We start from the raw sequence: 21,895 nt of genomic DNA, 5'->3' as shown, positions 1-21,895 counted from the left end.
TTCCCCTGGGACCTATTCCAGGGGGATGTGTTCAAGACAAGAGAGGATTCAGAAGGATATTGACGTTGTGATCCAAAAGTGCAAGGCGGAGAAGGACTGCCTGTTTGCAGGTGAGTTTCCCCCACGGGCGCCGGTTCGGCGGTTACGAGGCTGCCGCTGCCCGCCCCAGACCCGCGGTGCCGCGGCCCGGACCGGGCCGTGCCCTTCGCTGACGCCCCCAGGAGCGGAGCCGCCGTGTCTGCCCGGAGCCCCCTTCCTCCTCCTCCTCTCCTTCCGAGGGCATGTGAGGGCAGAGGAGTCCAGGGCCGGCTGGGAAGGAGGGGGGGAAGGAGGGCATCCCGGGCCGGGCAGCGTGGCAGCGGCCGCACGCCGAGCCGTGCGGTGTGCGGCTGTGCGTGTGCCCGTGCCCGCCTGGCTCAGCCCGCAGCTGCTGGGCGAGCCGCTCCCCGCTGCTCCTCGGCCCGGCGGCGGCCGCGCGGCTGTTGGGGTCCCGCCAGCGCGGGCGTTCAGTCCCGCGGGGCGGGGGACGGGGCCGGACCCCTCCAAGCCCCAGCGCCGGGGCTCGGCCGGCTGCCGCCGCCGGGAGCGGTTGCCTGTTGCCTTTACCGACGTGGAAATCCCTGCCGTTGCCATAGTACCGGGCACTTGTTGCGAGGGGCTGGGGGAGCTGCCGCCTTCTCGCTGATGCACACCTACCCCAACCCCGTGTCGGTGTGCGAAACCCTGGTGATTTCAGCCCAAATAGAGAACCAGCGGGAAACCAAGCGCTAATAACGCGGCCCTTTGTGTTTTCAGATTTCAGGTACTCAGACTCCACCTTTACCTTCACCTACATTGGAGGCTCCAAAAGGTACCTTATTTTTAGTCGTTACACCCTTGTTCCCGGCTCGCAGCATTGTTTCAGCCCCTTTTGCTGCCTTGCCTTGTGCAAGGAGGATCGATCAGTAAATCATCCGCGTTCGCACAAACGTGCACTGAGGAGGAGGTGTGGAGGGAGGTGACCAGAACGGTGATCCTCGCCTGAGCGCTGCTCAGAGTCGCTTCGCTGCTTCTGTTTGTTCATATGTGTGCATAAGCTTAATTTCTGCCATATGTAAGATTAGCTTAATTTCTGCCGTATGTAGGATAAATTGCAGGGTGTCAGCATATCAGATACAGAATGAATTCATCAAAAAAAAAAAAAAAAAAAAAAAAAAAGAATGAAAAAGTTATGATTTTAGTAAAAGATAGTCTATATCTCACATCAGCATCTCATTCTCTTGCATTTGATAGCCATGTTTGGTCCCGCAACAGAAGCAGGGCTGCCTGTAGTTAGCCAAATTAAACTCCTGAGAGCTCAGGGAAGCATCAGTGTAGCTTGCAAGGTTACAACATTGCTTCAACTAAGTGCTAGTTTAAATACTGTTGCTAAACGGCTCTGAGTTTTTGATTATAAACCAGATTAGGTTTTATTATTATTTTTTGCCATTTATTGTCTTCCTCTGTTTTCAAAAGGAAATGTTAATTTGCACTGACAAAAGCCCACATTGGTCAATCACACATCATTTTTGTCGCCCTGGCTCTGAGTTGCCATTTCCTTGATAGAGTATTTACAGTATATACTAGCTTGTTATCTTTTAGTTGAATTTTATTAGACTTAGCAATGTCTTGACTTTTTCTTTCTTTCTTTCTTCTTCTTCTTCTCCTTATTATTATTGTTATTATTATTATTATTTCCTCAGCTTATCTCTGGGAGCTGTTTCTCCTTCCTGGGGTATGTCAGGTTACAGTGCTCTGGAGTTGCTCTTTGCAAGGAAGCCCTGGGTGCCCCACAGCCTCCATTCTGCCCCATGCACACTTTGAGCACTAGCTGCAGGATGGGCACCCAGATAGTCTCTGGGCTGTTAGGCTGTTAGGCTGCTCAGAAAATGCATTCCTGACCTCAGTGCCCCATGTTCTCTGACTGGAGGAAGAACTACATGTGTCATTTTCAATGGAACAAAGTAGTTCCCCTACCAGAGAATCAGATGTGCCTTCAGGTTGCTTGAAGTATACTCTTTGATTTAGGGTTTTAGTGTACATTTTATTTTGTTCTTGTTTTAAAAGACAATATACAGTAAAAATGATCTTTTAGAAAATACTACTGTTTAGTTAAAGTAATTGAATTTAAAAGTTACTTTGCACTGTTTTCTAAACCACATACTGCAGCAAGAAACCAGGAAGTGAAACCTGTCTGTTGTTTCTGTTTCCCAAGCTGAATAAAATAAAAGGCCTAAGGGCTTAGCTGGTGGAAAGCAAACCGGTTTATAAATGCTGGAACAAAATGTTTTCACGTCTGCAAGGGAAGGCGGAAGATCGCCATGCATCCCACAGCCCTGAGTTTTACCTGGGGTCAGGATTTATGTGGGAAGCTGTTGACTGAAAAGTAGTACCAGGATCTTGAAAATTCAGCTGAACGGAGAAACTGCTAGGCTTAGTGAAGGTGATGAAAGTGGGCTGTTACAGGGAGGATACCCAGTTTTCACTTTCCATTTGGTATTTAAAGACATTTTAAAAAGCATCTTTAGGGCTAAGAGTTTCACGTTCTCTGCTTGTTTGTATTTTGATGTAGGAAGGTGTGCTGCACACAGCTTACTGAGAGGCCAGGTTGTGGCAGTGAGCTCTCCTTTGAGGTACATAAAATGGAAACTCCAGGTCTTCACAGTCAAAGGTGCAACTGTTGTTCTCATACCACAGAGGCGCAGTGGTTTCTTAGGGGAGATGCTGGCCAAGCTGCATTTGGTCTGAGCCGTATGTGGCATCAAGGCAGGCCTCCAGCATCATCTTGGTGAGGACCTGCGGTCAGTGGTGGATTGCTCTTTAAGGATCTTTTCCGTGCATTTGGCTGTGACTTTTTTCCTACTGATCTTGCTGCAACTGTGGACTTCCTGAGTAGTGAGGCCTTTTTTTGGAATATTGCTCTCAGGAATTGTCTCCAGATGACAAAAATGATTTCCTCATGATCAAAGGCTGAGGGGCAGCTGGTACACCTCATTCTACTTCTTCAGATACTCAGTCTTTGATGACTTTGTTCTTCAAACTGACCTGAACAAGATTTTCAAGTCATAGATAAAGGGTGTATGCTGAGTTCTCAAAACAAGAAGTAGGTTCACGCAAATAAGTGTTGAAATTGTATTTTTGGAACATTACAGTACTTTGGCACTTTCCTGCTTTGCTTGGAATTACTTCTTTTCCATACTTTATATTCTCTGGATGTTCCTTTAGGTTAGTATTATAATGCCTGTTATTAATTATATGGAAACTACAACAAATACAAACAGCGCAATAACACTGTGAATTCCCAGCTACAAAACATTCTTTTTTAACCTAGTCACCACTATCGGCTATGCATGTTCACCAGTGATGAACAAGAGATTGAATACCACTTTAGTAAAAATCTGCACCAGCAGAAGTGGACCCCATCTTGCTGTCACCTGCTGAAAAGCGCCTCACTGCTTCACTATCCTCACATCCATTCTTTGGTCTCCATAAGTGTTCAGCAAGTGCTGATGAATGTCAGTGGGTGCCATTTTTTCCACACGGAGGAATTTGGTGACACACCTTTGCTTAATATATACTTTCATGTGTCAGGCTGCTCCTCTGCTGCCATCTCTCACATGGCAACAGCATGTAATATTGGAATATTGGTGGGAAGGTTCAACATCTACTGCCATACCACCAGCATCTGCCTCTGATGTTGTGGGCCAACATCATAAAATGGAAGGCATTGCTTTTGGAACAGTCCTAATATGAGAGCAGAAACCCCTGAAACATTTATTTTCTGTTTGAGAAGGAAGATTATCTTGTGCCTTAACTTATGTGTAGGCAGATTGTAATGCTCCTGAGTTTGACATCACTAGAGGCTTTTTCCTCATCCTGTTGTTAACTCTGCACTCTTCTGCACATTAAGTCCTTTTGTCTGTGGTCTTAACTTGCTCAGAGACAATTTCTTGGTAACTGGTATACTGACACAACCATAGAACTCACTGAACAGTACTATTATTTCAGGTACATAGGGGAGCTGATACTTGTGTAAGTTCTTTAATTTTTTAAGCTTGAATGTGTGATGTTTTTCTTCTTGGAACTGGCTTCTCTACATGATTTTTTACTGTTGCTTGGGTTGATTGCTTGGCACATTCCTTTGTTAGTCCTGTTCAGATACAGAGGTGATACAAAACCGCCTTACAGATCAAGTCACAAAGATAGGTCTGATCTGAAGTATATTTATCATAGCTTCCGTGGAGTGGATTTGTATTCCCATAGCAGAGCTCTGAACCAAACCTGAAGGGCATGACTTAGCTATCGTTCAAGTTCTAGGGGAACCAACTGTGAACAGTTATTATTTTATTCACTGCATAGATCTGTTCCAATACTTGACCTTTCGGCTGTATTAAGCTATTAAATTTTGTAAATAACATATGTAAATGATCACTGGATGAGCATAAATACACCTAGAGGAGGTTTTACGTTTGTACTTAGAAGGGAAAAATATCTCTAAGTACAAACATACATGTATTATATGAATTATCATGAAAAATCTTTTACCTGTGTATTTCATTTAATCCTTTTGGATTGTATTTGATGTTCAGACACTACTTTTTCCTTTCTTTCTTCTCTTTAAATGCGTTATTTTCACACCTCCAAATTGTTGGAGTTGTTGGACACTGCACTGTGAACGTGCTTCATGGATTGGAAGGGTTACAATCAGTAATTTATTAGTGGAGCACATAATGCGGGCACTAAGTAGGAGGCAAATTGTTTATTACTTTGATAATTTTTAATTTCACTGTCAGAAGGCCATAGTTAGGGTGAAGGATACATTTTAAAGTAAGGTGTTCATCTGGGTACTGTGTGCAAGATTTACTCTTCTTTAACTACAGCTGGCGGGATATCAGAAATGAGTGGATTCTTTATGCTTTTTACTGCAGGATCTAAACAGGATATTAAAGCATGGAAACACTGAGTTGTTTTCTTTTCTTTAAGAATCTCTTGTTTCCTTTGTCCTATTATCTGCCCCTCAGTGAAGCATTCCTTCTCCACAAGCCCTGCAGACTGAGCAGAATTGCAGATCTGTCATCTCTCAAATAAAAATGTGTGATGTCCTGAGATTGTTTTTACTTCATGTGTTGTTTGACATGGTTTACATAAAAACAGTGTTGGCTACTCTGAAGAAAATATTTTTTTTTCATATTTTTTTTCTCACCACAACCACCTCTTTGCCCTATTATTTATTTATTTATTTATTTATTTATTTGAGGCTAACCGAGGACATCACATCAATCTGAAATATCTCTTTATTCAAACATGTGCTTAGCTTCCACTGGTATTGAGGGAGAGTGACAGTAAGCTGTTTATGAAATTAGATCTTTCATTGCAGCATATACCATAAAGAAACTACATAAGACATATAAAACCCAAGCACAAAAACTAATTTTGTCAAAAAAAATTCTCATCTCCTATTTGCACAGTGGACTGTTGTGGTCTGCTTTTCATACACGAGCAGAATGATCACACTAATGGCAATTCTGTAGTTGCAAGAGAAGCTGAATTTTGGTCTGAAGTAATTGCTTTTATTTGCTTAAAACTGTAGACTTGTATTATTTTCATTTTGAAAGTTGTTTTTTGTGTTTTTCAATACAGGGATTTATACGTAGCATTTAGTACTGCAGCATCAAAGATTCTCATGTAAACACAATGAGTTAATTCTCACCTCAAGTAGCAGTGAAATATTTCATAGCTGCGGCATTGAAAGTGACTGAATTCCTTGTGGCTATCTACAGCCAGAGACTAAACCCACTTATCTGAAGTCCTAGTACATTTTATGCAGTACATGTTTGAACGACTCAGTGACAAATAGTTCAGATTATTGTAATTTTCCCTTTTAGTAGTATGTCTTCTTATTTTTATTTTTATATTTTTATATTTTTGCTTATATCCTACTGGTACTAACATGAGCTCAGTAAGACTGCCTACATCAGAGATGCAGTTTGGTGAATAGTTTTGAAATTCTGGTGTCACTGGTAATGTTGAAAGTCTTCAGCATTAAAATAAAAAATCAAAACAACAACCCAGTGAAAAAAATGATTTCAGTCTAACTGAATTGTGTTTTTATTTATAACTTACATTTCGCTTACATACTACTGAAAAAAAAGAAGAAATGGAATTGAAAAACGTTTTTTAAACCATGATATTAAAAAGCTGTGTATGTGAAAATATCAGAATGGCACACTTTCCTGAACATTGTAATTTTCTTCGTTCATTTCCACTGCAATCTAGTTTAAGATGGGCCTTTTTCGGATAGGTTAGTTTTAGCCTATCTCCTTTGTCTGGTTCAGCATTTACCAGCTTAAGGAAGAGAGCTATGCCAAGGAAGAGACTGTGGATTGCTCCTTTTGGAGCCCCTGGTGGCTTGCATCAGATGCAAGTGTTGCTGAAAGCATGACCTAAGACAAAAAAATAGTTCTGATGGAACCTACTGTTCTGACTGAGACTAGTTTAGTTGGACTTGTTTTTATAAAGGCCTTCAGAAGGGTTGGTGCAGGTACGGTTCATCTGTTACTGATGGCTGCACTTAACTGTGATCAGGTTATTAAATACGTAATTACATTCCTAAAATCTGTCTCTACTGCAGTAAGGTAGGTATGAAAGCCAGACAAACAACTTGTTCTTAACGCTGTTTATTACTATTTCTAAACAGCTGGAAGGTTGTACAATGTCTTTGAGTTTTAACTTCATCAAATATGACTTAACTTTTTTGCTGGGACTGTAGTATTTCCTGGAAAGATAAATCTGTGATATGAGTTGGGATTCTAATTTAGATATAGCATGGCATATCTTGAGATTTTCATTTCTTCATTAAAAATTCTGTAGATGAATTAATGTTGAACACTGCCTTGAGTACTTTTGTAAAACAATTTTCTGTCAGGTATTAATGAAGTTTCAGTTTTTAAATCTCCCTTTAGGACAAGCATTTTCCATCCTTTAAATTCCAACTAACACTAACCTACTTATTTTTGTACTGATACTGACTGTGTAATATATATATGGAGTCTATTGGTACATTTCTATAGATATTATTTTTGTATTTTCCAGAGGAGATTCAGTAGGTGTGTTTTAACAAATGATTCAACCTAAATAAATCTAGTAGAATAATGTAGTAGAAACGTCATTAAACGCGACACTGAAGATTTGTGAAAAGAAAAATCCATTCAACTCACATTTTCATTGAGCTTGTTTTCATTTTGTGGTCTTGTTTCTGACAGGTCTTTCTTGCTTTACTGTTAGAGTCTGAAATGAACCCAATCCCCATCACTGCATATGGTAAAAATTATTTCCTTCAGGGAGATTGCAGTCCTGCAGAGATCTGTTTCTAGTCTGGTGAAGCTGGGCTCTCCCAACTCTGCTATGTACTGTAGTGATGTGAAGAACAATGCATTCAAATTGTGATTGTCTGTCTTTCTGTCATGAAAATGTGTTTTCAGGCACATGAATGTATGGCCTAATTTTCAGAATTGCTGAACTCCCACAGCATGTAGTGGTCTCAGTGTTACCGTGCATTACATTACACTGCTTAACACTTTTAAAAAGCATCAGGTTCTTTATGCAGCTGTACTTGTATGCGCTAGTGCTTAAATGTTGCACCAGCACAGAGCTGGGAAAAGCACTGGAATTTCTTTACAGAAAACGTTTTCAGCAACTACTTCTTTTTTTCCACTACATACTTTAACACGATTAGTATCTAAAAATATACCTGCAGGCCTATTGTTAGAGCAGCTGTTAATGTCTTAATGTGACAGGACAAATAAATTGAAAAGTGGAGTTCACTGTAACAACGATTTAGATAATTTTGTCTGTATTGGGATTAATGACATTGCTGATTTCTCTATTAGTCTATAATAATTTCCCATATTTTTCATCACTTATAAATAAAGAGCTGAAGATAATTGTTGGCCTCTTTTTTTTTTTTTTTTTTTTCTTTTTTTTCTTTTTTTTTTTCATGGATTACTTATTGCACAGAATATTAATTCTTATTTGAATCAGTGTCAAATCACTGAATCAAAACATCTACTTTAATAAGCTTCAACAGCTAGAGGGAAAGAAAATTTTAAACTGCTGCCATAGCTCAGTTTAGCTAAAGTTAAAAGTAAGAAAGGAATGAAATGTGAATAAATCTAGAAAAAGTCCAATTTACAGTTCCACCTGGGCTTTAAATAAATCTCACTTAAGAGTACAGCTTTTAAGATTTAATGTCCTCTGTCATATAGGAGCGAAGATTTTTACAGATGCTTCACTGGACTGTCTTTATCTGCGGAAAAAGAGCTCCTTTAAACAGAGTAAATTGTTCATAAAGATAAACCTGCTATTCTTTGCAGCAGTAGCTGGAAAAATCTCACTTTAAAAAAAAGGCTAAACAAGGTACAGAAATACATCTCCTTCCCAGACAGCCTTCTGCATACTGAAGATCTAAATGCCAGATTGCACTCAGTCTATTTGTATGGGAATAAGAACAGGAAAGAGCCTTGCATAGGGACCGTGAACAATTGTTGCTTTATGAGTCAGACTTCTCCTGGGGATCCATTATCTCTAGGGAGCTTTATATCAGACTGTGTTCACCTGCTAGAAGGACTAAGCAACATCATATACTTTTGATATACCACACTTTTGGCATTATCTAATCCTGTGGGATTAAGTCACAGTTTTGCACATGCTCACATAAGGTACCAAGGAGAAAGCAATCGTGGGTAACGGTTGGAGGTTGAGCATCTTTCCATGACTGATTTGAAGGCTGGATACCTGCATAAACCCTGTAGAAGGGCTTTGGATTCTCTCAGCTGTTTCTGGAGACCATACCCTGTCCCAGCAATTAGCGCTGAGCTGAATCCCTTTGATGGAGTCGTTCCGTAGAGTTTAGCAGGAGCCTGTCTGAAGCAAATAATTAAGGACAAAGAGGAAGCTCAAAGAAGCCAGCCATCCCTCTTGATGTCACCTTCCAACTTCAAGGCAGTGATCAGAAATAAAAGGAGAAACAGCACGTCTCCCTGTGTAGTGAAATTTACTATTTGCCAAAGAGCGTGCAAAGAATGGTGATACACCATCTGTAAAATGGTTTATATAATTAAAGAAGATCATTTTGAACTGTGTACAAGTCTACATTTTATCTCATATATTACAGCTTGTCATCTTGAAATCTTGTTGCTTTAAATGAATGTTCCATTTTATGTTTATAGATAAGAATATTTTAAGAGCAAAGCTAAATGGTAGGGTAACTTAGCACTGCTCTCCCCTGTCTTGTTTCTACCCAATTGAGGTATTTGTGACAGACATTTGCTCTCACCTAGAAAAAGCAGCCTATGGGTCAGAAATGGTATTCCAGGTCATTAGCTTTTCGACAAATGATGTAACATTTTATTTGACAGTTTTGTTTGTGGTTTTTTTTGTTTGTTTGTTTTCTCATGCCTGCTCATTCTTTTTCTTTAATGATGAAAAAAACCTTTGATGGAGAATTCTCACCCAATAATAATCAGGCAGGAAATATGATAGGAAAATAATTAGGGTGCTCTTCTGTCAAATTAGGACCCATGTAAGCACTGCCTGTACTAGGCATCTCTTCCTTGTTGTAAAGTACTCACTGATGGTCAACTGCTTGGTCTTAGTTACAACTGGGTAAATACAGAGTAATTCCTCTCTTGTGAAGGGGCTTTCTTAGATCTGCATTAATACTGTCAAATTTTTAATTTGATCTTGACATTAGTCCTAGTGAATGGCAAGTCAAGTCATTTTTGCCCTGGTGGAGTCAGGAAGACCAGAGCTGTGCTTTAATGTTACTGTTTTTGCAATGTATTCTCATTTTTGAGTACTTTCCTGGATGACGGAAAAGAGGCAGTTTATTCAAGGAAGAAGGGCTTTATTTCATGCATTTTTATCAAGCTGCTGTCATTGCAAAGGGCAAAGATAGAAGGCCAATTGTCAAAAAAAAACTAGTCTTTTTTTTTTTTTTTTTTTTTTTTTTTTTAGCCTCAGCATCTGGAAAGCAGGTTGACAGAGAGCCCTTTTTTAACAACTTGCTAGGCCACATAAAAACCTTTTTACTTGCCACTTGCTCAGAATCAGTATTAAATCTCATTGATTAAATTTAAAATGAATTCCAGAGTGGCTTCATAGCTTTTTGTAGCTATAACCATTAGCTGAAACAGAAATGCTAATTTCTTAAGGAAAACTATTCTGTGAATGCACCTGGAAGGATCATTCTAACTTGGCCCACATAAAAAATATGTAAAATCACTAGTGTGAAATCCAGTCATTTCACTTTATAGTTGTACAAAATCTAGTGGAAATATGTAATGATTAAAAAAAAAATTAACAGTAATTTATCCTAAAAGATAAAACCTGTGAATATTAAAAACTTTTGGAAGGCATGCATTTAGTTAATGTCTTAGTATGGAAGTTAATTGCTATATGAACAGCATTCCTTTCTAGATATACAACTACATAAATTAACATAGCATCCTGGCTTAATATGGTTTTATGAATATGTATGTTTAGATGGCAACATGAAGAACATAATGCTCTGCAATTATCTCCCTGGACATGCAGTAGTTTTGAGAACTCAGGCCAACAGAAATTTTAGTACTAATCTCTTGTGTATGAAATGAAGAGTCACAATCACCAGTTTACCAAAGATGCAAGCTCTCTTTCCTTAAACTGCATAAACTGTTCACATGCTACTTCTAATATATATATCTAATGTTATATATGTATATGTATAACACAAGAGCAGCAGAGCATCTGGCGTATCATAGTGCTTCCTAGATGTTCCCTATGCCAAATTTAGCTTTTGAAGGAACTTCTACAGCAAACTTTAGTCTTGGTTAAGGCAGCACAGCCTTCATTAAAGAAAGAAAATTGCATGAGATGAGGAGTTTACCGGTTTAGTTCTTGTTAAGGTATTTTGCTAGGTAGCCTCATTCCGAAAGGACATTTACAATTCCATATTTTGGCTTGTTAACATTTTGTTTGTTTGTTTTGACACTTCTGTTTGGTATTTTTATTCTACTTAAAAATTCTTGTTTGGGTTTAACTAGAATAATAAATCAAAAGAAACACATTCTCCCTATGTACTACGCTACAGGGAGTAGATTAATGGAAGAAGACTCCAGGCTTCTTCTGTATCTGAATTTATATTTTACTGATAAGCATTTTATTTGTTTTAGGTTATGCCTTTTGTTATAAACAATTACATACTGTACTGTTTCTGTGTTTAAACAACAGTAAATAGACGTTTAAAAATACCACTTCATAAAAATGTTACCATTTACTTAAGGTGTGAAAAAACACATTCATCCTGTAGTTCAGCAAAAAAACTCAGCCTTAATCAAGGACAGCAAACACAGAGATACAGAGTGTAAATACCTTCTACATCTAGCACTGCCTGTCTTCAAGGCAGGCATGGATGTGCAGCTCCAAGTGTGCTAATAAGTTTTAGGCATTTGCTGTCCATGAAAAGAACAAGAACTACAGCTACGTGAGTCAGGATAAAAATTTCAAAGGCTATTGATTTTTCTTGTGGAGGACAGAAACTAATGATCATTTAGGGTCAAGGAAATCTTTTACTGGCTACCAAGTCTCTCTGTACCTCTTCTGTTAGTAATGGCGCTGTCAGTTAAGAGCAGTGGGTCAGGTCTTTGACTCAAGTGTCAAATGAAACCATGGTGGAAGGTGGACCATGCCACAGGGTGGCATGTCTTATCTGACATGGCTATTTCTAACACATCTGTAGCATTTTTTAGAGTTTTGTAAAGCTTTTGACATGAATTCTGAGTAAATTTGTCTGAGCAGATATTGCTATTTACTGCATATTTCCATTTGTATCATAGAACGAAACATAGAATTGCCTAGGTTGAAAAGGATCACAATGATCATCTAGTTTCAACCCCCCTGCTATGTGCAGGGTTGCCAACCACTAGACCAGGCTGACCAGAGCTACATCCAGCCTGAATCTTATATATAAGATCTATAAGTTCTTTCTTGTACTTCATGTGAGGTATTGCTATCCATATTCTCAGCTAATTTAAATTGACAAATTTCCATGGAATTCAGTAAAGTCATGCCTACTTTGAGTACTGAGGAGCTGTCTATATCCATCTTGTTAAAGAAACTTAGATAGAACAAAGCTAAATATAAGTGCAGTATGTTATCTTCACTGATTTCTAATAGAAAAGATTAACAGGTTCCATAGCAAAGTGAAATTACACACTGTTTGTCTTTGAAGTTTAGTAGGTAAGGGAAAGTCTCATGGAAGCTGATGAAATGAGATATCAATTACCTGACCTGGAGATGGCTCGTATCAAAGCAGCGGCAGAATCATTATGGGACAGAGATGCCTGAACTGACAGGGAGATTCCTCCATGTAGTGAAAGCATTCTTAGACGTCTGGAATGAGAGTCTTGGTTCTGCATATGATGCAGCCATATTAGCAAAGTCACTGGCCAAGGCTTTTCACTTCAGTGTTAGGGAAAGCAGTACAGAGCCCTTTCCTGTCTGTGTGCAGTGAAAAAGTTAGCACAGAACAAGGCTGTCCTAGAGAATGTCCCAGAGAATGCCCATAAAGTGTCACATCTGGACATTGGTTTAAGTGATTATGGTTACATGAATCTGCAGAAGTTGGAGTTTTCACATCAGTCTTGGCCATGCTATTTCCATTTCCCAAAGCACGGGCTTTGCACAGTTGTCTTTGCTTATGTTCTTAGCTTTTCCCACCCTTTTTGCTCTTCGATTTTTGTTATCTAGAAGTGCTTTGCATCTTGATTTTTTTGACAACTGATATTCATTGTGTTGATACTATTGGAGCAGACAGTCATGAAATAATTGCTATTAAATAATTGTAAGCAAGTTAACAATATAGACCAAATATAGATCACGTATCTCTCACTTCTCATCAGATTATATGTATATCCTGAAATGCTTGTTATAGTTTTCAGGAACTTTCACCAGAACAAACGTGAATGCTCAACCTGTTAATCAAAGAGATTGCATGTTCACTGCTATTCGTTATTCTGTTTTTGGTGTCTAATATGTAGGTGGCTAGAAAAAAAATCACTATTGAAATAATTGCAACTGCAGCTCAATGTGTTTGCCAATTAGGTTTTAAAATCTTTTTTGACAGTGATTTCTGCTGTACGTGAGTAACACTCAACATAGATGTTTAGAAATAATATGTATTTCACATCTTTCACTGTAGATGTTGTAGATGTGTAAGAATGCATTTTAATTTGAACCAATAAAAGTGCGTGCTCTCAGGCAGTACAGAAAATGTTCTAAATAGGATTGCAAAGTAAATAAGAAAATAGATGTTACTTTCTACCATGTCCCAATTCTCTGTTTACAAGTTACTTTCACTTTAAAAAGCAGTCTTTCTCAACCTTTCAGATTCTCTCACCAGTAACTATCTTTCTGTTATTTCCCCCTGAATATGTTCTGATATTTCCATAAACAATGCTTCATATTTTGTTGAATGCTGTTGCTCTGAACTTTGGGGAGCTGAGTGTTTGATTTTGGAATCGTTACAGCATTCTTTTAATGTATTTGTCCAGTAATGTAACTGATGAAGGGCAACTTCTTGCCCTTTGCGATGTTGTTTTAAGTTTTCCTTGGTTGGCTTCTGCTTTGTTTTGTACTGATTTATTTGACAGATGAAAGCTGTTCCCTCTTCATGTTGCAAACTAGGTGGCAGAGTCACTAGCGTGAGCTTTTGTGTGAGAGTTTGTCAGTGCTTTGCAAGGGTGAGCCTTGACAGCCAGGTGTGCCTGCTGTGCTGGTGACCAGCCCTGCGGGCATGAGACACATATGCTCAAGCAAATCTAGGGGGTGGTGTGCCAGTAGATGCATCTGGAAGGACAGGCTACAGGCTATGACGGCTTGGGTGAATAGATGGAGGTTGACATTCTTGTGCAGGCACCTGCCCTACAGGCAGCCGGTTGGAGATAGGTGGAAGTGGCACTGAAATCTGCCTTTGATGAGAGGTGATGGAAGAGTAACAGTGCTGCCCAGGGAGTGGTGGGGATGCCCCATGCTGCCTGCAGGCCTTGGTGCCTCCTTGTGCTGCCTGCAGGCCTCTCACCCATCCTTGCATAGCAGAGGGGCTGTGCTCTGGTGTTGGACAGGCATGAGTCATGGCCAGCTGACACAGCAGTGCAGCTCCAGGCACTCCTCGGCAGGAGTTGGGTGAAATAAGTAATGAACCACTTAAATGAAATAATGGGGGGGAAGTCACTGCCTTGCCAGCTGAAGAACTGTCAGGAAAATTGAAGGAGTAATGTGAATTCAGCATTGGTAAAATTTGGAAGAAAAGGTGGATTGAAGACGGATCACAGATCTTACTTATTGCCTCTTATTTGGTTCTTTAGGTCAAGCTTAAAATGTTTTCTCCTGGAAAAAAGCTGAGTGGAGAGTATTTTTCTATAATTATTAATTTTATAAAGCAGTGTAGCGTGCTCAAACCTACAGCACATGCAGCTGCGCCTCACCAGATCAAAAACCTGCATGCGAGCTGGGTCAGTCCTTTGTCACATGTATTGTAGCTCTGAGAACATTTTTAGTGCTCCATAATAAGAATTTTTCTCTCCTTGATTCAAATCTCTGCACATCTTTAAAGTATGCATGCAAATGACTTGAGCCCCTCAAGTTCCTGGTAAGTTGCCACAATGGCCAGGAGCATGGTAGAGGTTCTGCACCAGTGCCCTACGGTGCACTAAGTGTGACTGCATGTGGCAGAGCCATGCTGCAGGAAGGGGTCTGTGCTTCCTCTTCATCATTGCTGCTGTTGCATGAAGCACTGTAGAAGAGAAATTTAGAGGGAATGGTAAAGGACAAAAAAAACAAAACAAAAAAGAAAAAACAAAAGGCAGGAGTATGGACTCACCAGGGTTACATCCATGCAAAGTAGAAGCAGTGTCATTCACTTCTATTGGGCTGTAGGTGAAAAGGCATCCTCATTAAAAAGATTAACAGAGAGGATAGGGAGGATAGGATGGCTTTTGTTGACATCTACTTTCACCTAAAATTAAAATACTTTAAAAGGTAATAAGCAGAATGTAGATATCAGGTTTTTTTTTTTTCATTATTGGTTTATATCTACTTTCTCTTAGAGTAGTTCATTTGTTTTTAATGCTAAAAAATAATTCTCGCAGGAGGTCAAATCTGGGCATGTTATGTACTACGGTACTGTTATTTCCTTCAGAGTTCTATTGCAAGGTTTTGCTTTATTTTTAAGAGCTGAGGATGATCATTGCCACGTCTTATTCTAATATTTTGGAATATATATATTTTTAAATTAATTAATTTACGTATCTACTGACATTCATTCAAGCCTCAGATAGATAAAACAGAAAAGCTGTTCTGTTCTAGTAGTTTGATGCCCCTTGTTGCATTGCTACATGTGGCACTGCAATGGCACTAAGTTGGCTGGGACATCAGTGGCTACTAAATAAGTATTCTTTACTGCTTTCAAACTTGAGTTAATGTCTAATGATTTCAATATGCTTGTTATCAACTAGGTAATAATGTTCTCTAATGAGAAATTACTGAATTGTGAGGTGGAGGCTGAGTGGCCTGGAGTGATACAGGGACTTTTCTGCATAGATTAATTCTATTTTGAACCGCTGTATTTTTTATTGTTGTACTTGATAAATTTCAGTAGGTCATCACATAAACATTTTCATTTTGCAGTTGGTTGATATTTTGACTGAAATAAATTACAGAAAGAGTTTCTACATTTAGCCTGTTCCTCTTCACCTCAAGACTATGTAAATTGATGAGATGATGTGAGGCTAATTAAAGAGAAAATGCAGTATAATTTCCTTTATATTGTTAGATTTAGCCCCTATTCACTATTTTCAGTTTGAGATTACTGGAGTAGCTGAGAAAAATATTTAACATTTGACCAAATTTTACTCTGAAGTAATTCCATTTATACTTTGAATTGCTTTGATATCTTTTATTGTTTTAATACCTGTAGCTACAGCCATCTGCATAAAGATGAAGCAATTACACTGTTTTTACTTAAATATTAAGAATTTAACCATATTTTCTCTCTGCCTACGTCTAGCTGAAAACCCTCTTCGTGCTTATGTTTTGATTCCTTTGTTAATACAACTTTCATGAACATTCACCCTCTCACATGGTCAGTGTCACGATTAATAGAATTTTTAAAGAAGAACTAATGATCATTGCTCAATTCATCAACTAGACTTCTGAGGGATTCTATTTATCTGAGATTTTCTTTAGTGTGTAATATGCAATGTCTATCTTCATGATGTTTCTGATGATGGCAAGTTGGGTTGCCAAACTACCATCTTTCCTTATTTCCTAACCAACTGCTTTACACACAGTTACAGTAATAAAATATTAAATTGCACTGCAAAGGTGTCCTCAGAAACGTCTTTAAGAATAAAATGTGGGAACTTTATTTTCTGTTGAAAGTGAAGATGGATGAAGATACTGTACCAGCGTACTGGTAAGAGTGCTGTGCAGTATCCACATCAGAGAAAATAATACTTACTAGCTTTTTGAGTTGTTCTCAGTTTTTCTGTGGAATGGAGTTTGTTCATTTCGTACAGCACATGCCTCACAACACGTACTGGCATTGTGTCTGGTTTCCTGTGTAGCGGAACTACCAGTGTTGAAAGCCAGCTCCCAGGCTGCTGAGAAGAGGCTTTTCCAAGTTGCAGCAAATGAGGGGGGAATTCTTAGGGTGGCTGGGAGAAAAAGCTGCCAGGTTTATGATGGGACATGCTCTCAGGGAATTTAGATACTTGCCTCCTATACACAGTTTTGAAGAATTAGATACCTGCACCAGCCCTTCTGTTCCAAAATGTAGCTGAATGCTTGATGGCAGTGGTTCCTTTTCCTTAGCAGCAGCAGTGGGGCAGGCCCGCTCTGAGGTGTGTTCCTGCTCTGGAGCCCTATCAAGATATTCAACTTGATGTTCACAGCCCTTCCACCATTGCAACTGGACTGTTCTGCCTAAAAACAGAACAATATCTACCAGAGAAACCTAGTGCCTTAAAGTTACTTAAAACATCAGTGTGTCCAAGCTCCTTCATTTGCCATTTTACCTCTGGAAGTTTCTAAAATTCTGCTTATCTCTAAACCTTTTTGCTTGCCTGTGACTAGTTGTGTAAGATTGCTTGGATGCAGGCAGCTCTGGTCAGACTGTAGAGCAGAAATGCAGGTGCTTAGGAGACATGACTGGTTAGCAGCGTCAGTGTCAAAAGACTCTTTAATGAGCATTCAATCTTCTGTCTCCTGGGTCAACTAATGAGCTCCTTTTGTGAAGTGAAACTCATCTGATGTCAGTTGACATAGCTTCATGTATTTTTCAATGGAATTTTGCTCTAAATCCATCTTTTAATGCAAAGCAGTAGTGAGATTTGTGTTCCGCTGTGGTCTTCTGAGCAAAATAACAGTTGCAGCTCTTGTGTGCCATCTGTGCAAGATTTGGTACCACTGAAATGTGAAGTGCTAACGTTAGGATGCATTTCATCAGTAAAAATAACAGCTTAATTTATTTCACTAGTAAAGTTGGTGTATTCTGATCCTCAAATAAACACATATTGGTCTTACAACTTGACCTCAAACAGCCTTAGTGCAGCGTGGTGTATAACCTATTTCTGCTCTCACATGTTCTCCTTCACAGATGGTAGTCTTAAAAAAACCGAGATAATGGAGATGTTCTACATTATCTTTCACAGATGGGTGTATGAAATGGTGTAAGGATATATGAAAAAATGTAATCAAGTCATGAGCATTAACCTCAGAAGCTATATAGTATGAATGCATATACTTGCATTCAGCTATTTGAAATCATATTTAAGGTATCATCTGCAGCATAGGACAAAATGTTGTAGTTGCATCAGCATGGACATCTGCAGATTTCAGCAATGAGAAATACTCTTAGGTCAATTTTAAACAATTTGATGATGCGAATTCTGCCCTGATGTAGCTTTGCTGGATGTCAGATAACTAAACAAATGATGTTGCATTACAAAGTCTAAAATTCAAAATTTTAGTGACATTAGATGTCACTGTCTTTGCTAATGTGCTCTGGGACGCTAAATGTGCAATGCCCTCCCACCACCCCACATCCAGCTTCATGCTTTCCTAACTTGGGCCACAGGTCATCCTATATCCATGAAAACAGTCCTTAGCTGAGCGTACTGCAGGTTCTGGCTGCAGATTGAGCCAGAACTTGCGTATGGAAGGGCATGATGAGAAGAGATGGTGCTAGAGAAACAGCGACAGTAGGGAACAGAATGGTGCTGGATATGATGGAAGGACAGAAGGAGCTGCAGAGATAGACACACGTACATTGGAAGGGGAAATGGGAAGACAGGTGCTTGATAAGAGAGAAAATGCTGCCAGTAGGAGCATGTGAGAAAAAGTCGGAAAAAAGAAAAAGAAACCCTTTTGAGAAAGATGTAGGAATTTTAAAATGTGTTATATTCTAAATAAATGTACTGCACATCAAAATAATTAACAGCCTAGGAAAAAGAATCGAGGCAAAAGTGCATTTTTTTGCTATATTCATGGGACAAAATAGACGAGGAAAAAAAATAAAAAGAGCAAAAACCCTCAGAGCAGTATGTAATTGTGTATGTATTCTGTTCAGCTATGTAGAATAAGGTCTATTTTCTCAGTGAGCATTACAGACAAAAACCATATACTTCCCTATTATACGTAATAAGATGATATTGGCAGGACAGTTTCTGTCTTGCCAACCATTAGGATCTTGATTTCAAGATGTCTCCTCGTCTTACAAAGGCATGTATTTCTTTTTCTGGGTAAAGAACATATTTTCTCGGCGTTATTGTATGAAATAATTAACCCATTCTACATTTTACTTCTCTCTCCCTCTCTTTTTTTTAAAAAAAAAAAGAAAAAAGAAAAAAAAAAGAAAACTTAGGATGGGTCCCCTGTCTGAGAAACAGAATTATAGTGTGGTTTTAATGGTGCCCATGCAAGGTATCCTGATCAGGTTCAGATTTGGCTTTAAAATCATTTATGACTACAGAACATGTGAATTTGATTGCAAAGTGTAACAGCAATCACTGGCAGAGGCAGTATTTTCTTTACAGGAAAACAAAACTAGTGTTAAATGGGGAGGTTGGTGGCCCTGCATGTGGGAGAGGGGTTGGAGATTCATGATCCTTGAGGTCCCTTCCAACCCTGGCCATTCTGTGATTCTGTGAAAATGGTGTTAATTATGGAATACCTTTAGAACAGACATGGTCTAAGTTTCTTATTGAAATACTTCTGGCTGCAGTCAGAAAACTAAGCTTGCACATTTGAATGCAAAAAGATGAAGATGATGTTTATAACATCTGCCTAATTGTCAATGGGATTTCAAGAATGGATTGCAATCCCCACTCGCAGAAATTTACACATAGAAAAATGTTTGAGTGGAGGATGTAGAGTTAAGGAGTCAGACTAAAGCCTGTCTGTGTAAGTACATGGGGATTGTAGTAGGTGCAGCTGCTGACAGAAGATGGAGAAAGATAGGGGATATGCGGTGGTACCATTACGTATATTTTAAAAGCAGGTCCCATTGTACACCAAAAGCAAAAACTTGAGACAGGACTTGGCATCACTGCATAAAACCCTTGATGCGTTTCAAAGTTCCTCTTAAACTATAGGGAAGTATGGGCTGCTGGGAATTGTGTAACTTCAAATGGAGAACGGAGAGAAGAAATGTGGGATGTGGGTAGATTTGGAGATTTACAGAAATATTTGAACTGAGAGACATAGCTATGAGAAGTCAGAGCATGCAGCAAGAAATGCAAGCTCCCAGCATGTACTGTTATGTCCTGCTTCCTAGCACTGCACTATACTTTCATACTGGTAACTCAAACAATATCAAACATAAAATCTAATAGTGTGTCAGTCTACAATGACACTGGCATTTGCATGACTTTTCCTCCACATGAAGAAGAAAATAAGTTGCTCGTTATTTTGCAGCTCAGTCCCCTTCTCCCATCATTAATGGCATTTAAATTGTGAACAATTTCTTTTGAAATTAATGAAGTTTAATGGAAATATAACCAAGCAAAAAAAGATGAATCTCATTCTTTTTTAATTTTTTGTATACTTCCTTTCCCACATCTCAGACTTTAGATCACTTTGATCCTGTTAGAACAATTTCCACCTACTTGCATTTGCATAGAATCCATAAAAGTTTAATTGAAGCATATTAAATATTTGTATGTCTTCCTAAGGTTTCTTTAATTTGAGTATCAAGTGTTTTGCACCGGTGTAGCTCCTATATCTACACGAAGAAAGGTTACCATTGTGAGACTGGTAAACCCCAGGAGCGTTTTCCATGGTTAAGGGAAATGCAGTCAGGTCAGGATAGCATTCTGCATTTTAAGCTGCAGTGGGTTTATTTATCTGACCCAAAGGTATTTTACCTCTGCTGATTAAATTTAAAACAAACCTTCAAGCGCATCTGTCGGACAGATACAGAGAAAATATGTCTGAGGGGGAATCCGATTTAGTTCAGATCTTCCCTTTTAATTTAAGAGTTCTGGTAGTAATGGCAACTCAGAGATATTCATGGACTTGGAAGAAAGATGAATGACATTTTTATGGTGTAGTTTATTTAATCTATCAATGCTGAGACTCTTCAGAATTAAAATATATGGTCCCTTTAACTGTTTTTTACTGTGTACATTCCTTAAATAAGAACGTCAGATGTGCACTTTTTGAACATCACAAGGCTGTGGGTTACAGCCTGATGTCTGTGCGTTCTCTGGAGGCAGTGCTGGGAACATCAGCCCTCTAACTCCCATTCTTTGAAGAGCTTCCTGTTTTCTGAAAGAGGAATTTATGTAGGTGGCTGCTGCCAGTGTTTTTCTCAATTGCATTCCTCCAAGGTGTTGATTAAAATCTGCTGCTGTGTTTCTGTTGTGAAGATCTACTACATCTGTGTGGTGCGATGGTCAGCACTGAGACTCCTCTTTGCTGTCTTGCGTGGAAAGCCTGTATGTGTAACCAAATATTCTCTGTATCAAAGTTTAGACTCTCTTATCTTGCTCCCATTTGAGCATAAGGGCTCTGATTGTGTTGTATGTCCTTTCTCTACCTGTGGATACGTAATATCAATAGATACACAATACAGTAAGCTGTAGATATTTTTCTGAGGGACATGGACTCTTTCATTAGACATCACTATTCATCATCAGTAGGTTCTGGTGATGAATAATTCTCTGTTTGTGAAAAGTTGTTTGTTTTTTTTTTTTTTTTTGCATAAAAAACATTCTGTGTTGTGAATATTCATTAAGGTGTACTAGAAATGCCTTATCCTACAGGAAATGGTTATAATGTGCCCTTAAAATGAAGATTTACACTTTAACAGGTACCTACTGATTTAGAGGGTAGGTGACCAGGGGTTTATTGTCTCAGTTTTGCGTAACTTGGCCTATATTATAAATGAAACTTCCTTGGCTTGTTTTCTCACTGCTGCGAAACATGCGTTAAGGTCTTATGTGCTGGCTACACTTCCTCAGAGCCCATGCTAACCATAGATTTGAGGTTTGCCTGCCTGCCAGGAAAACCCTACCTCTCACGATTTCTGAGGGTTGGCACTGCCCTGTGTGTGTCCTCCTCAGTTCCTTGAAGACTGCAAAATGCACAGTTGGAGCCTGGGCTCCTTTTTTGTTGCTAGGGAAGTTTTTTATCCCCTCTCTTTAAGACCTGCACCAGAGAAAACAGGAAAGCCATTATTGCGCTGAAGTATTCATTACTTACTAGTTCTAAATTATTGAATTGGCTTTTTGTTTTTTGTTGTTTTGTGTTGTTTTTTTTTCCCTGACAAATTGGTAGGTGT

The 21,895-nt window shown here is 39.0% G+C and overlaps 1 protein-coding gene across 1 annotated transcript in view; it reads left to right on the top strand.

The window, feature by feature from the left end:
- The first annotated feature begins 6 nt into the window (after positions 1-6).
- The window catches only part of PARP8 (poly(ADP-ribose) polymerase family member 8), a 111,125-nt gene continuing 89,236 nt past the window's right edge, over positions 7-21,895 (top strand). The window contains exons 1-2 of the mRNA XM_042825846.1: positions 7-110; positions 796-850. Of these exons, the coding sequence (XP_042681780.1) occupies positions 26-110; positions 796-850 (140 nt within the window). The 5' untranslated portion in view covers positions 7-25. The remainder of the gene's footprint in view (positions 111-795; positions 851-21,895) is intronic.

This window comes from Centrocercus urophasianus, unplaced genomic scaffold (genome assembly GCF_019232065.1).
Source record: "Centrocercus urophasianus isolate 14NV4802_14NV808 unplaced genomic scaffold, USGS_Curo_1.0 seq_25, whole genome shotgun sequence".
Taxonomy (NCBI): Eukaryota; Metazoa; Chordata; class Aves; order Galliformes; family Phasianidae; genus Centrocercus; species Centrocercus urophasianus.
The sequence above is the reverse complement of the archived record's forward strand: the minus strand, read 5'-3'. Positions and strand labels throughout refer to the sequence as shown.